At 40.6% G+C, this 12,640-nt stretch overlaps 1 protein-coding gene across 1 annotated transcript in view; it reads right to left on the bottom strand.

Annotated features, from left to right (window-relative positions):
* The window catches only part of LOC122940401 (zinc finger protein 585A-like), a 245,560-nt gene extending 233,130 nt beyond the window's left edge, over positions 1–12,430 (bottom strand). The window contains exons 1-4 of the mRNA XM_044297067.1: positions 12,380–12,430; positions 10,807–10,956; positions 10,629–10,723; positions 6,514–6,673 (exon numbers count right to left, since the gene is read on the bottom strand). Of these exons, the coding sequence (XP_044153002.1) occupies positions 6,514–6,673; positions 10,629–10,723; positions 10,807–10,956; positions 12,380–12,413 (439 nt within the window). The 5' untranslated portion in view covers positions 12,414–12,430. The remainder of the gene's footprint in view (positions 1–6,513; positions 6,674–10,628; positions 10,724–10,806; positions 10,957–12,379) is intronic.
* Positions 12,431–12,640: the final 210 nt, after the last annotated feature.

Below are 12,640 nucleotides of genomic sequence, written 5' to 3'. Positions count from 1 at the left end.
CCTCCTCCTCCGATTGTGGTTGATGGTAATCTTGAATTTCAGGTCTCTAGGATTGTGGATTCTCGTGTTGTCCGCGGTTCTCTCCAGTACCTCGTTCATTGGAAGGGTTATGGTCCTGAGGAGAGGATGTGGGTCCCAGTGACGGACATTAAGGCCACTCGTCTCATCAGGGCTTTCCATAGGTCCCATCTTGAGAAGGTTGGCTCTGAGTGTCCGGAGTCCACTCGTAGAAGGAGGGGTACTGTCACCACCAGACATCTGAGAATCTCTGTCAGATGTCTTTCAGAACCTCCTCCTTGAGCTTCCTTTTGTTTTGCTTTCATTTTCTCATCTCATTAGCCTCTCTCAGCTGTCATGTAGTTGCACTGATTGCATCCCTTTAAATCCCTTCCCAGACTGCTTCACTTTGCGGTTTATATTCCTTCCTGGAGTGTGTGCATGCTGATCCTACTTCTGAGTCTTCTACAGATAAGTTTTGTTCATTCATTTGTGTTTTTCTGTTTGCTGGATCCCAGGTGACCCTGACTCCCTCCGTATCAAGTGTAGGGAGCCGGTGGTCGTGTCCCCTCACTATTATAGGGTGTTTAGGTGTTATACAGTCGAGGTACGAGGATATGCGATCATCTACCATTGGGATTTTCGCATAGGCTGAGCAGTCAGGGAGAGTGCCAGGTCTGATGCAGGGCTCTCCCTTATGTTCCTTAGTTTTGGATCCAGTTAGTCGGATATTCATTTTGTGTCTTCTAGTTTCCTGTACACCTTCCGTGACAACCACTAAGCTGGTGTCCCCCAGTGGATTTTGAGCCTGAGATTCAGGATTTTGTTGGCAATCCAGGAATCCAGATTCCCACAGTGGGCTTCACTGAAATTGACTTTTTTTTTTTTTTTTTTCAGTGACCCATTTGTGAATCTGATGGTGGAGCAGACGAACCTGTACGCCCAACAGTTTGTTGCTCAGCACCCGGGCTCCTATTTGGCTAGACCCGGTGGCTGGACGCCAGTCAGTGCATCCGAGATTAGGACGTTTTGGGGCCTCGTGCTGCACATGAGTCTAGTGCAAAACCCAGTGTCAGGCAATACTGGAGTGGGGACATCCTCTACCAGACCCCACTCTACAGTATGGGCATGACACGCCCCCGGTTTGAGGCCATCCGGAAATGCCTGCATTATGCAGATAATGCAGCATGTCCCCCCCGAGGTGATCCTGCCTATGACCGTCTGTATAAGATACGGCCGGTCATTGATCACTTCAGGGCCAAATTTGCGCAGGCCTACGTACCTGGAAGGGAGGTCGCGGTTGATGAGTCTCTCGTTGCATTCAAGGGGAGACTTAGTTTCCGCCAATACATTCCCACTAAGCGGCCGAGGTATGGCGTGAAAATGTACAAAATATGTGAGAGTACCTCAGGGTACACTTAAAAATTTTGTGTGTACCATGGGCGAGATTCCCGTATTGAACCCCCAGAATGTCCCCCCACTCTGGGTGTTAGCGGGAAACTCGTGTGGGACCTTATGCACCCATTGCTAGATAAGGGTTACCACTTGTACGTGGATAACTTTTATACTAGCATTCTCTTGTTCAGGTCCCTTGCTGCCAGATCCACGTCCGCTTGTGGAACCGTGCGGAAAAATCAGCGCGGCCTCCCTGCCCTCCCCCTCCGGGTACCTATCCCCAGGGGGAGACCCGTGCCCTTACCAGTGGAAACCTTTTGCTGGTCAGGTATAAGGACAAGAGGGATGTCCTTATGCTGTCCACAATCCACGGTAACAGCATCACCCCTGTCCCTGTGCGAGGTACCGCAGCAACGGTCTTCAAGCCCGATTGTATCGTCCACTACAATTGGTATATGGGAGGAGTTGATCTCTCTGATCAAGTCCTCAAGCCATATAATGCCATGCGCAAAACCCGGGCATGGTAGAAAAAAGTTGCGGTCTACTTGGTACAGGTTGCCTTGTACAACACTTTTGTACTATACCGAAGTGCTGGCAATACAGGGACGTTCCTCCAATTCTCTGAGCCTGTCCTCAAGGACCTGATTTTTTCAGACCGGGAAAGAGCAGGTCGGAGTACCTCGGGAATTGGAGGCGCAGGATCGTCCCTGGCCAACATTTTTCAGGTGTGGTCCCCCATACTGGAAACAAGGGATGAACCAAAAAAAGATGCAGAGTGTTTCACAGGAGGGGGAAACGGAAGGACACCACCACACAATGTGACACTTGCCCCGATCATCTGGGCCTCTGCGTTATTGATTGCTTCAGGGAGTATCACACTTCCATGGAGTACTAAATTTTTATAATCCCCCCCCCCCCCCCGGATGAACAGCGTTAAAAAATAAATTAAAAAAAGAGTGAAAAAAAATCTATTTTTTGTCACCTAACATCGCAAAAAGTGTAATAGCGAGCGATCAAAATGTCATATGTACCCTCAATTAGTGCCAATAAAACCGCCATCTCATCCCGCAAAAATTGAGCCCCTACATTAGATAGTCGCCCAAAAAAAAAAATCTGTAGCTCCCAGGCTATGGAGATACTAAAATATTTTTTTTGGGTTCCTAAAATGATAATATAGTGTAAAATCTAAATACATTTTAAAATGTAGACATATTAGGTATCGCGCGTCCGTAAGAATTTGCCGTATAAAAATAACTTTGACCAAACCCCTCGAATGAACAGCGTTAAAAATGCCAAACGGTGCCAAACGTTGAATCTTTTTTTCCTCGTAATAAATCAAGGGTTAACAGCCAAACAAAACTAAATATTTATTGCCCTGATTCTGTAGTTTGCAGAAACACCCCATATGTGGACGTAAATGGCTATATAGCCACACGGCAGGGCATAGAATGAAGGGAACGCCATATGGTTTCTGGAAGGCAGATTTTGATGGACTGGTTTATTTACACCATGTCCCATTAGAAGCCCCCCTGATGTAGCCTAGACTAGAAACTCCAAAAAAGTGACCCAATCTAAGAAACTACACCCCTCAAGGTATTCAAAAGTTACTTTACAAACTTTGTTAACCCTTTAGGTGTTCCACAAAACTAAATAGCGAATGTAGAAACAATTTTAGAATTTAAATTTTTTGTTACCTTGCCACTAAAAAGTGTAATATAGAGCAACCAAAAATCATATTTACACTAAAATAGTCCCAAAACAACAACCACCTTTTTCCCGTAGTTTCCTAGATGGGGTCACTTTTATGGAGTTTCTACTCTAGGGGTGCAGCAGGGGGCTTGAAAGGGTACATGGTGTAAATAAACCAGTACAGCAAAATCTGCCTTCCAAAAACCATATGGCGTTCCCCTTCTTCTATGTCCTGCCGTTTAGCCAAATAGTAGTTTACGACCACATATGGGCTGTTTCTGCAAACTACATAATCAGGGCAACCCATATTGAGTTTTGTTTGGCTGTTAACCCATTTTTTCCAGTAATAAAGTAAGGGTTAAAATGGAAAATTTTCAAAAAAAAAGAAATTCCAATTTTTTCTCTCCATCTGCCATTAACTCTTGTGGAACACCTAAAGGGTTGACAATGTTTGTAAACCCAGTTTTGAATACCTTGAGGGGTATACTTTCTTAGATGGAGTCACTTTTGGGGAATTTCTATTCTAGGGGTGCACCGGGGAACTTGAAATGGGACATGGTATAAACAAAACCAGTCCTGCAAAATCTGCCTTCCAAAAACCATATGGCGTTCCCCTTCTTCTATGTCCTGCCGTTTAGCCAAATAGTAGTTTACGACCACATATGGGGTGTTTCTGCAAACTACATAATCAGGCCACCCATATTGAGTTTTGTTTGGCTGTTCAATATTCCAATAGTCTGCTGACTATAATTCCTGTTTCTGGTCTTATATTAAAATATAACTTTTATTTTCCTTTTATTAAATACTATATTTAACATACAAAAAACAAAAAAACACACTCTTTTAAAATGTATATGGAGGGCTTGGACCTGTGGGCTCAGTATTCCTATTGTCCGATTAATCAGAGGGACATTCTCTCATAGATATCATGGACTTCTCTGTATTTAATTGTGTAATGACACTTCAGTGCCAGTAGGTGTCACCCCGACACCAGGCAAACGCCGTACTTGGTAATAGTGTTCGGTCCGCAACTATGTATCTATTGTGTCCCTCACTGCTGATTACACAGTTACTATATTCATTCCGTCTTTCTAATCTGGCCCTCACACAGGTTCAGCGTCTGCAGATCACCTCTCCCTAGTCCATCTTCAGGTTGGTTGATAGTAGCTCCATCCCCCTGAAGACGCCGTGTTTGCGGTGAAACATGTTGGGGGAGCTGTGTCTGTAAGATTTTAATAAGGATCGCAGGGCTGAAGATGGACTAGGGAGAGGTGATCTGCAGACGCTGAACCTGTGTGAGGGCCAGATTAGAAAGACGGAATGAATATAGTAACTGTGTAATCAGCAGTGAGGGACACAATAGATACATAGTTGCGGACCGAACACTATATGTCCAGCAAAATCTGCCTTCCAAAACCCATATGGCGTTCCCCTCCTTCTATGTCCTCCCGTTTGGCCAAGCAGTAGTTTAGGACCACATATGGGGTGTTTTTGCAAACTACAGAATCAGGGCCACCCATATTGAGTTATGTTTGGCAGTTAACCCTTACTTTATTATTACTGGAAAAAATGGATTAAAATTGAAAATTTTCCCCAAAAAAGAAATTCCAAAATTGTTTCTCCATCTGCCATTAACTCTTGTGGAACACCTAAAGGGTTAGCAAAGTTTGTAAACACAGTTTTGAATACATTTTAATTACCCTATTGATAGCATGTCAAGTAGTGTTGGTGAATTTATTTATGCACATGTGAGAAATACAGATTAATACAGATTTTTAAGAATTTAGAGTAAAATAATGTAAGTCATATATTGTATTGGTATCATGTTTTCAGCAACTTCCTGGTAATTAGTGCCTAAACTTGTCCTCTCAAAGCCAGTGTGAGCGACTACTGTTTATCTGGACAACTGACTATTAGCATATCAAAGGTACTGTAGTTGTCAATTGTCTAAAGAATGGCTGACTGAAGAGGGGATTTTTGCTTCTTGGAAAATGGAGATTTATGTATATCTCCATTTTCCATCCCTTCTATTCTATTCCTAGCATGTTGCACTTGTTTCCCATACAACCCGAATATCCTGTGTATAATTACACCTCTTCCAGTCCTTCATATACCCCAGGAGCAACACACAAGCCTCGCAGATACTTATATATAAAAATAGTTTACTGATAACATAGAGATGACAAAGCAATGGACATTATACATAAGGATACAGATAACACAATACATAGAGGACACCACCACACACAGCCACCTCAGTTCCTGCCCACCCTGGATGCTAAGCAAATGTGGCTAATAATGTGTATGTATATACAGTATATCCAGAGTCCACCAATATACAGTCTACTGGATCTACTCTTCTAACCAACTCACATCCAATACCTGACCATTAGTATATGTACATATAGAGACTCCTGCATAAACAGCATATATAATCTATTGGTAATACAATCGCCGTCTACAAATATCTATATGTACACATATAAAGTCTACTGGGATATTATACTTATATACATACCCACATACGCACAAATATAACTTAGCTTGCTCCTAAAATGCTGTTATTCCAGTGGGTGGCAGGAAGAGAGAGACCTGCCTCACTCCCAACTTTCACCTATATCTTCCTGTGTCCCAGCCCCCCACCATCGACTCCACCCTGTGACCACCCAAATATCTCCCCCCATCTCTTGGTCAAGAGGATGTTGTTCAACTGCCTTAGATATGCTAACAAGGGACACAATGCTACTGGCCATACTGAATGGGTGAATACCACTGGGTCCAATTATTAGGCATATTTGTGTGGTCATCAGGATGAGGTTCTGGCCGAAAGCCATATTTCCCTTAACACTGACAATTGTCCAGTAGGTGGTACATGGCTAGTGGGGCAGGAAAATGCTGGAAAATCCCAACATTCCAGCTGCTTCTATCAGTCTTCAAGAGGTCACTGAAAATTGCTAAAAAAAACATAAGGAACAACCAAAAAGATTTGTCCAAGCCATGTTCTAGACAATGCTAGAACTGGCTGTTAACGAGGAAGGAAGGAAGAAGCAGAATAAAGAAGGAGAAGAGAAAAGTGCTACAGAAGAGGAAACCTGGTGGGGCCAGAGCAAAGACAGGGACTGGAGAGACATGAGAAGACCTCTGTATAGTCATTAGACTGTACTGTAAAAAGATAGGAATTTGTATTTAGTTACTAAATAGTCTTGGGAGTAACTTTATTATTAGTAGTAATTATTAGTAATTGTTATTGTGTACAAGTCTCTCCGTATGTGATATTTATTTTTGTTCCTTTATACTTTCATATATACTCATCATTAATAATAATAATTGCAATATCATTATTCCTACATTGCACAATATATATTTTAATTTTTTATTTGAATAAGCAGAATCTTAGAGACCTCTCTGCTTTACTTAGTGGTCACTACTCACCTGGGCGGCTATCTGTAGGAATGTCCTCTGTACTCTGCTCATCACCCCTCAAATATGTTTCTGTAGGCTTAATATTGTTCAGATCTTCACCCGGATTCACAAGCTGTGAAAGAAAAATTTTAGAAGTCATCAGACGGTTGGAGAAGTCATCAGACGGTTCCTATAAAAAAAAAGAAAAAAAAGAAAAAACAAAAAACACACAAATTAGGTATCGCCGCGTCCGTAACAACCGTTTCTATAAATATATCACATGAGCCAACCAGTCCAGTGAACACCATAAAAAAATTAAAATAAAAACTGTGTAAAAAAAAGTTCAACACCAAGCGATCAAAAAGGTGTATGCCGCCCAAAATAGTACCAATCTAACCATCACCTCATCCCGCAAAAAATGAGACCCTACATAAGAAAATAGCAACAAAAAAAAAAAATATAGCTCTCATAACATGGAGACACTGAAACATAATTAATTTTTTGTTTCAAATATGCTATTATTGTGTTAAAGGAAAATATATACAGGTCCTTCTCAAAAAATTTGCATATTGTGATAAAGTTCATTATTTTCTGTAATGTACTGATAAACATTAGACTTTCATATATTTTAGATTCATTACACACCAACTGAAGTAGTTCAAGCCTTTTATTGTTTTAATATTGATGATTTTGGCATACAGCTCATGAAAACCCAAATTTCCTATCTAAAAAAATTTGCATATTTCATCCGACCAATAAAAGAAAAGTGTTTTTAATACAAAAAAAGTCAACCTTCAAATAATTATGTTCAGTTATGTACTCAATACTTGGTCGGGAATCCTTTTGCAGAAATGACTGCTTCAATGCGGCATGGCATGGAGGAAATCAGCCTGTGGCACTGCTGAGGTGTTATGGAGGCCCAGGATGCTTCGATAGCGGCCTTAAGCTCATCCAGAGTGTTGGGTCTTGCGTCTCTCAACTTTCTCTTCCCAATATCCCACAGATTCTCTATGGGGTTCAGGTCAGGAGAGTTGGCAGGCCAATTGAGCACAGTAATACCATGGTCAGTAAACCATTTACCAGTGGTTTTGGCACTGTGAGCAGGTGCCAGGTCGTGCTGAAAAATGAAATCTTCATCTCCATAAAGCTTTTCAGCAGATGGAAGCATGAAGTGCTCCAAAATCTCCTGATAGCTAGCTGCATTGACCCTGCCCTTGATAAAAAACACAGTGGACCAACACCAGCAGCTGACATGGCACCCCAGACCATCACTGACTGTGGGTACTTGACACTGGACTTCAGGCATTTTGGCATTTCCCTCTCCTCAGTCTTCCTCCAGACTCTGGCACCTTGATTTCCGAATGACATGCAACAGTCCAGTGCTGCTTCTCTGTAGCCCAGGTCAGGCGCTTCTGCTGCTGTTTCTGGTTCAAAAGTGGCTTGACCTGTGGAATGCGGCACCTGTAGCCCATTTCCTGCACACGCCTGTACACGGTGGCTCTGGATGTTTCTACTCCAGACTCAGTCCACTGCTTCCGCAGGTCCCCCAAGGTCTGGAATCGGTCCTTCTCCACAATCTTCCTCAGGGTCCGGTCACCTCTTCTCGTTGTGCAGCGTTTTCTGCCACACTTTTTTCTTCCCACAGACTTCCCACTGAGGTGCCTTGATACAGCACTCTGGGAACAGCCTATTCGTTCAGAAATTTCTTTCTGTGTCTTACCCTCTTGCTTGAGGGTGTCAATGATGGCCTTCTGGACAGCAGTCAGGTCGGCAGTCTTACCTATGATTGCGGTTTTGAGTAATGAACCAGGCTGGGAGTTTTTAAAAGCCTCAGGAAACTTTTGCAGGTGTTTAGAGTTAATTAGTTGATTCAGATGATTAGGTTAATAGCTCGTTTAGAGAACCATTTCATGATATGCTAATTTTTTGAGATAGGAATTTGGGGTTTTCATGAGCTGTATGCCAAAATCATCAATATTAAAACAATAAAAGGCTTGAACTACTTCAGTTGGCGTGTAATGAATCTAAAATATATGAAAGTCTAATGTTTATCAGTACATTACAGAAAATAATGAACTTTATCACAATATGCACATTTTTTGAGAAGGACCTGTATATAAAAAAAGTATACATATTAGGTATTCCCGCGTCCGTAACAACCAGCTCTATAAAAATATCACATGACCTAAGCCCTCAGGTGTACAGAGTAAAAATTAAAAACTGTATAAAAAAATGCAATTTTTCTCACCTTACATCACAAAAACTGCAACATCAAGCGACCAAAAAGGCCCCCAAAATAAAACCAATGAAACCGTCACCTCATTCTGCAAAAAAATAAAACCCTACCTAATGGTCAAAAAAGAAAAAAGCTATGGCTTTCAGACTAGACACTAAAAAATAATTTGTTTTGTTTCAAAAATGCTATTATTGTGTAAAACTTATATAAATAAGAAAAAGCATTCATATTAGTTATTGCCACATCTGTAACGATCTGTTCTATAAAAATATCACATGACCTAACCCCCAGGTGAGCGCTGTAACAATAAATAAATAAATAAAAACTGCCATAATTACCAATTTTTTGGTCACCTTGCCCTATAAAGTGTAATAATGAATGATCAAAAAATCATATGTACCCAAAAATGGTACCAATAAAAACCTCAACTCCTGCAAAAGTTCCTGCAAAAAATGAGCCCCTGCACAAGACGATTGGCAGAAAAAAAAAAAAAAAGTCGTTCAGAAAATGGAGACACAAAAAAATATATTTTTTTCAAAAATGCTTTATTATGTAAAACTGAAACCAACAAACAAAGAAAGTAGACATATTTAATATCATTGCGTCTGCAAGAACCTGCTCTATAAAAATAGCACATGATCTAACCTGTCAGATAAATGTTAAAAAAAATAAAAAATTTGAGCGGTGCCAAAACCTTTTTTGGTTATCTTGCCTCACAAAAAACGTAATATAAAGCAATTAAAATTAATATGTACCCCAAAATAGTACCAATAAAACTGGCACCTCATTCCCTAGTTTCCAAAATGGGGTCCCTTTTTGTAAGTTTCTATTGTAAGGGCTGCATCAGGGGAACTTAAAATGGGACATGGCATTTAAAAACCAGTCCAGCAAAATCTGCCTTCCAAAAACCTTATGGCGTTACTTTCCTTCTGCGCCCTGCCGTGTGCCCTTACATACGTTTACGACCATATGTGGGGTGTTTCTGTAAACCGCAGAATCAGGGTAATAAATATTTAGTTTTGTTTAGCTGTTAACCCTTGATGCATTAAAGACAAAATTGGATTAAAATGGAAAATCTGCCAAAAAAGTGAATTTTTGAAATTTCATCTCCATTTTCCTTTAATTCTTGTGGAACACCTAAAGGGTTAACAAAGTTTGTAAAATCAGTTTTAAGTAGCTTAAGGGGTGTATTTTCTACAATGGGGTCATTTATGGGTGGTTTCCTCTATGTAAGCCCCACAAAGTGACTTCAGAACTGAACTGGTCCTTAAAAAGTGGGTTTTGGAAATTTTCTGAAAAATTTCAAGATTTGCTTCTAAACTTCTAAGCCTTCTAACATCCCCCCAAAAAGTAAAATGGCATTCACAAAATTAGCTAAACATGAAGTAGACATATGGGGAATGCAAAGTAATAACTATTTTTGGAGTTATTACTATCTATTATAAAAGTAGAGAAATTGAAATTTTGAAATTTGACATTTTTTCACATTTTTGGAAAATTTGGTATTTTTTATAAATAAAAATGATTTTTTTTTTTACTCACTTTTACCACTGTCATGAAGTACAATATGTGGCGAGAAAACAATCTCAGAATGACTTGGATTAGTAAAAGTGTTTTCAGGTTATCACCACATAAAGTAATGCTAGATTTGCGGAAAAAATGGCCTGATCAGGAATGTGAAAGCTGGCCGAGGGTTGAAAGGATTAAAAGTCTATACAGGCAGAAAATAGTGAGAAGATCCAGACAACGTGTAAAGTCTATGGTCAGCTGTAATCCTGTCATCTCCACCTTTCTCCTTATACAGGGATAAATCATCTAATACTGGTGGATAAAACAAGACTGAACACAAGATCTTCACAGCCTTCTACAGATCATAGGGGACATTTCATGAGACCTTATCTCCATCTACCTGATCATCCTGTGAGACATTGTGACATTCTTCTGACCCATCCTGTAGAAGAAGAGGACAGGGACATCTCTCCGGTGTTCTTCCCTCTTCCTTATCTGTAGGAAACACATCAAGTGACTGAATTCATTCCTTACATACAGATAATGAGAGGACGTGTGTATTTAGTCATGTCTTTTACCTGGTGATGTAAGGGGCTGGTGATCCTCCAACATGATGCCCTTATAACCATCTACCTGACCATCCTGTGGGACATAGTGATGTTCTCCTGAATTATCCTGTGGAAGAAGAGGACTGGGACATCTCTTGGGTGTTGTTCTCTCTTCCTTTACTGTAGGTGTTGCAGAATCAGTATTAGATTGGATGGTCAGCCATGTTGTCTTAGGTATACATCTTGGGGCACATTTATTAAGACCTGTGTTTTAAGACCTGCCCTAAGCTGGTGGTGGTTCCACCAAAGTTATGAAAAGGCACAGCCCTCTCAGTAACTTCAGGGCTTCCAGCACCAGTTCTATATGTAAGACAGCTTCCAAGTTATATTACATGTAGACCCATTTCTACACCTGAAACATTTGTAGAAAATGGTAAATGAGATGGGCCTGCCGGCCCATTCTCTTCCCTGCCCACTCCACGTCGACAATTGTAGACCTGCTGCCCCCATTACACCGACATATGTGCCTGAAATACGTCTAATTTAGGCTTATTTCAGAATAGTAAAGGACCCTCTTGTGTTTACACCTCAAAGGGGGGGTTAGCTAAAGAGTTAATCACCATTTTGAAGTGAATACTGAGTACTTTTAGTACCGACTACTTTTGCTGAGAAAATAGAGGCCTTTAAGTAATCGATTAAAGATGTTATGATGGAATGGTGACCTTTATAAGGTAGATAATATTTGCACTAGAAGTGGAAGCCTTGGCCAAGATAAATGTATTTGTCTATTAAAACTAACCATTTGCATGTTTATGATCAGGATCGATCCTTGGTGTTGGACCGGTGATAAATGAAAGAGCCGATCTTGGCTTTATGGACCATGGGATTCTTTGGAAAGAAAAATGGAGATTGGTACTTGAATTGGAGAGGATTAATGGAAAGCCCCAGGAACAAAATATTTATGCAACAAGAGATAGTGATAAGGAACTTTTATCCAATTAGCAGTTGTTGTCGGTGTAACTTGTGTAGATCCATGGTTACATATAATAATGATGGAATGATGGAATCTGTGTGTAAAACACTGAAGTCTACGTACAGCGACACACTGCGGAAAACTTCAATTAAAATATATATTATTCCTTTGTTCTCTGAGGTATAAAGGACTGTGTCCAGGACTTATAACAGAGCGCTGCCTTTTACCACGGCTGTAATTCACTTCCATTTACCTATGCCATAATCTGCCTACATTTTACATTGATTTCAATGAGGTCTGGCTGATCTTCAGATTTCCATCAGAGATTTTAAGCCAAAACCAGGTGAGATTCTAAACACAGAACCGGTACAGATTTTCCCCTATACCTTTGTCTGTGGAGGCTCAAATCCTGTTTTTGGCTCAAAATCACTGATGGAAATCACTGACAAAACACTAATGTGTGAATGAGGCTTAAAAAAAAGAACTTCTGAAGAAGAAGTTGCTTCAAGAAGTTTTGTGTTGTTGTAGCCAATTTCCAACAGTAGTAAACACATCCAGTGACTGAATCCATCCTTTACATACAGATAATGAGAAGACATGTGTATTTAGTCATGTAGTTATGTCTATTACCTGGTGATGTGAGGGGCCGGTGATCCTCCATCATGACATCCTTGTACAGATCTTTGTGTCCTTCTAAATACTCCCATTCCTCCATGGAGAAATAGACGGTGACATCCTGAAACCTTATAGGAACCTGACAACACAATGATACAGTCATCACCCAGATCCCTTCATAGCATTCTTGTATAATGTCCCAGCATTCCCAGCATTGTCACCTCTCCAATCAGCAGCTCAATCATCTTGTTGGTGAGTTCTAGGATCTTCTCTCTA

The sequence above is a fragment of the Bufo gargarizans genome, chromosome 6 (genome assembly GCF_014858855.1).
Source record: "Bufo gargarizans isolate SCDJY-AF-19 chromosome 6, ASM1485885v1, whole genome shotgun sequence".
In the NCBI taxonomy this organism is placed as follows: Eukaryota; Metazoa; Chordata; class Amphibia; order Anura; family Bufonidae; genus Bufo; species Bufo gargarizans.
This window is presented reverse-complemented; position numbering and strand designations above follow the sequence as displayed.